At 56.8% G+C, this 637-nt stretch overlaps 1 protein-coding gene across 1 annotated transcript in view; it reads left to right on the top strand.

Moving 5' to 3' along the window:
- EMH_0084620 (uncharacterized protein) overlaps positions 1 to 366 on the top strand; it is a gene marked incomplete at both ends in the record, with an annotated part of 2,449 nt that extends 2,083 nt beyond the window's left edge. The window contains one exon of the mRNA XM_013500794.1: positions 109 to 366. Coding sequence (XP_013356248.1) covers positions 109 to 366 — 258 coding nt within the window. The remainder of the gene's footprint in view (positions 1 to 108) is intronic.
- Positions 367 to 637: the final 271 nt, after the last annotated feature.

Genomic DNA, 637 nt, shown 5'->3' with positions numbered 1-637 from the left:
TTTATTATTATTTATTTATTTTCGGCTCATTTTATTACTGCTCCTGTTGCTGCTGCTGCTGCTGCTGCTGCTGCTGCTGCTGCTGCTGCTGTTGGGGTGTATGTACAGCGTAAGAAGGAAGCCAGCCACAGTTCTTCGCATGCACAGTCAAGGGCTGTACCTTCTGCCTTTCTAGCGGAAATTAACCAAAGACACAGCAGCAGCAGCAGCAGCAGCAGCAGCAGCAGCAGCAGCAGCAGCAGCAGAGGCTCCGCCGGAGACCTCTTCAACCCCCCGCACCTAGCAGACGCAGCCCTTCATGATGTGCCGCTGCAGCAGCAGCAGCAGCAGCAGCTGCAGCAGCAGCAGCATCCGTGGAGGCTGTGAGGAGCTGCTGCTGCTGCTGGTTTTATTTAGGCTACCTCCCTCCAGCTGCTGCAGCAGCAGCTGCTGCAGCAGCAGCTGCTGCAGCAGCAGCAGCAACAACAGCTGCTGCTGCAGCAGCAGCAGCAGCAACTGCTGCAGCAGTAGCAGCAATAGCTGCTGCAGTAGCAAGAGCTGTTGCTGCAGTGGCAGGAGCTGCAACAGAAGCAGCTGCAACAACAGCTGCAGCAGCAGCAGCAACAGCTGCAGCAGCAGCATCAATAGCTGCAGCAGC

This window comes from Eimeria mitis, genomic scaffold, assembly GCF_000499745.2.
Source record: "Eimeria mitis Houghton genomic scaffold, Emh_scaff5863, whole genome shotgun sequence".
NCBI classification, from domain to species: domain Eukaryota; phylum Apicomplexa; class Conoidasida; order Eucoccidiorida; family Eimeriidae; genus Eimeria; species Eimeria mitis.
The sequence above is the reverse complement of the archived record's forward strand: the minus strand, read 5'-3'. Positions and strand labels throughout refer to the sequence as shown.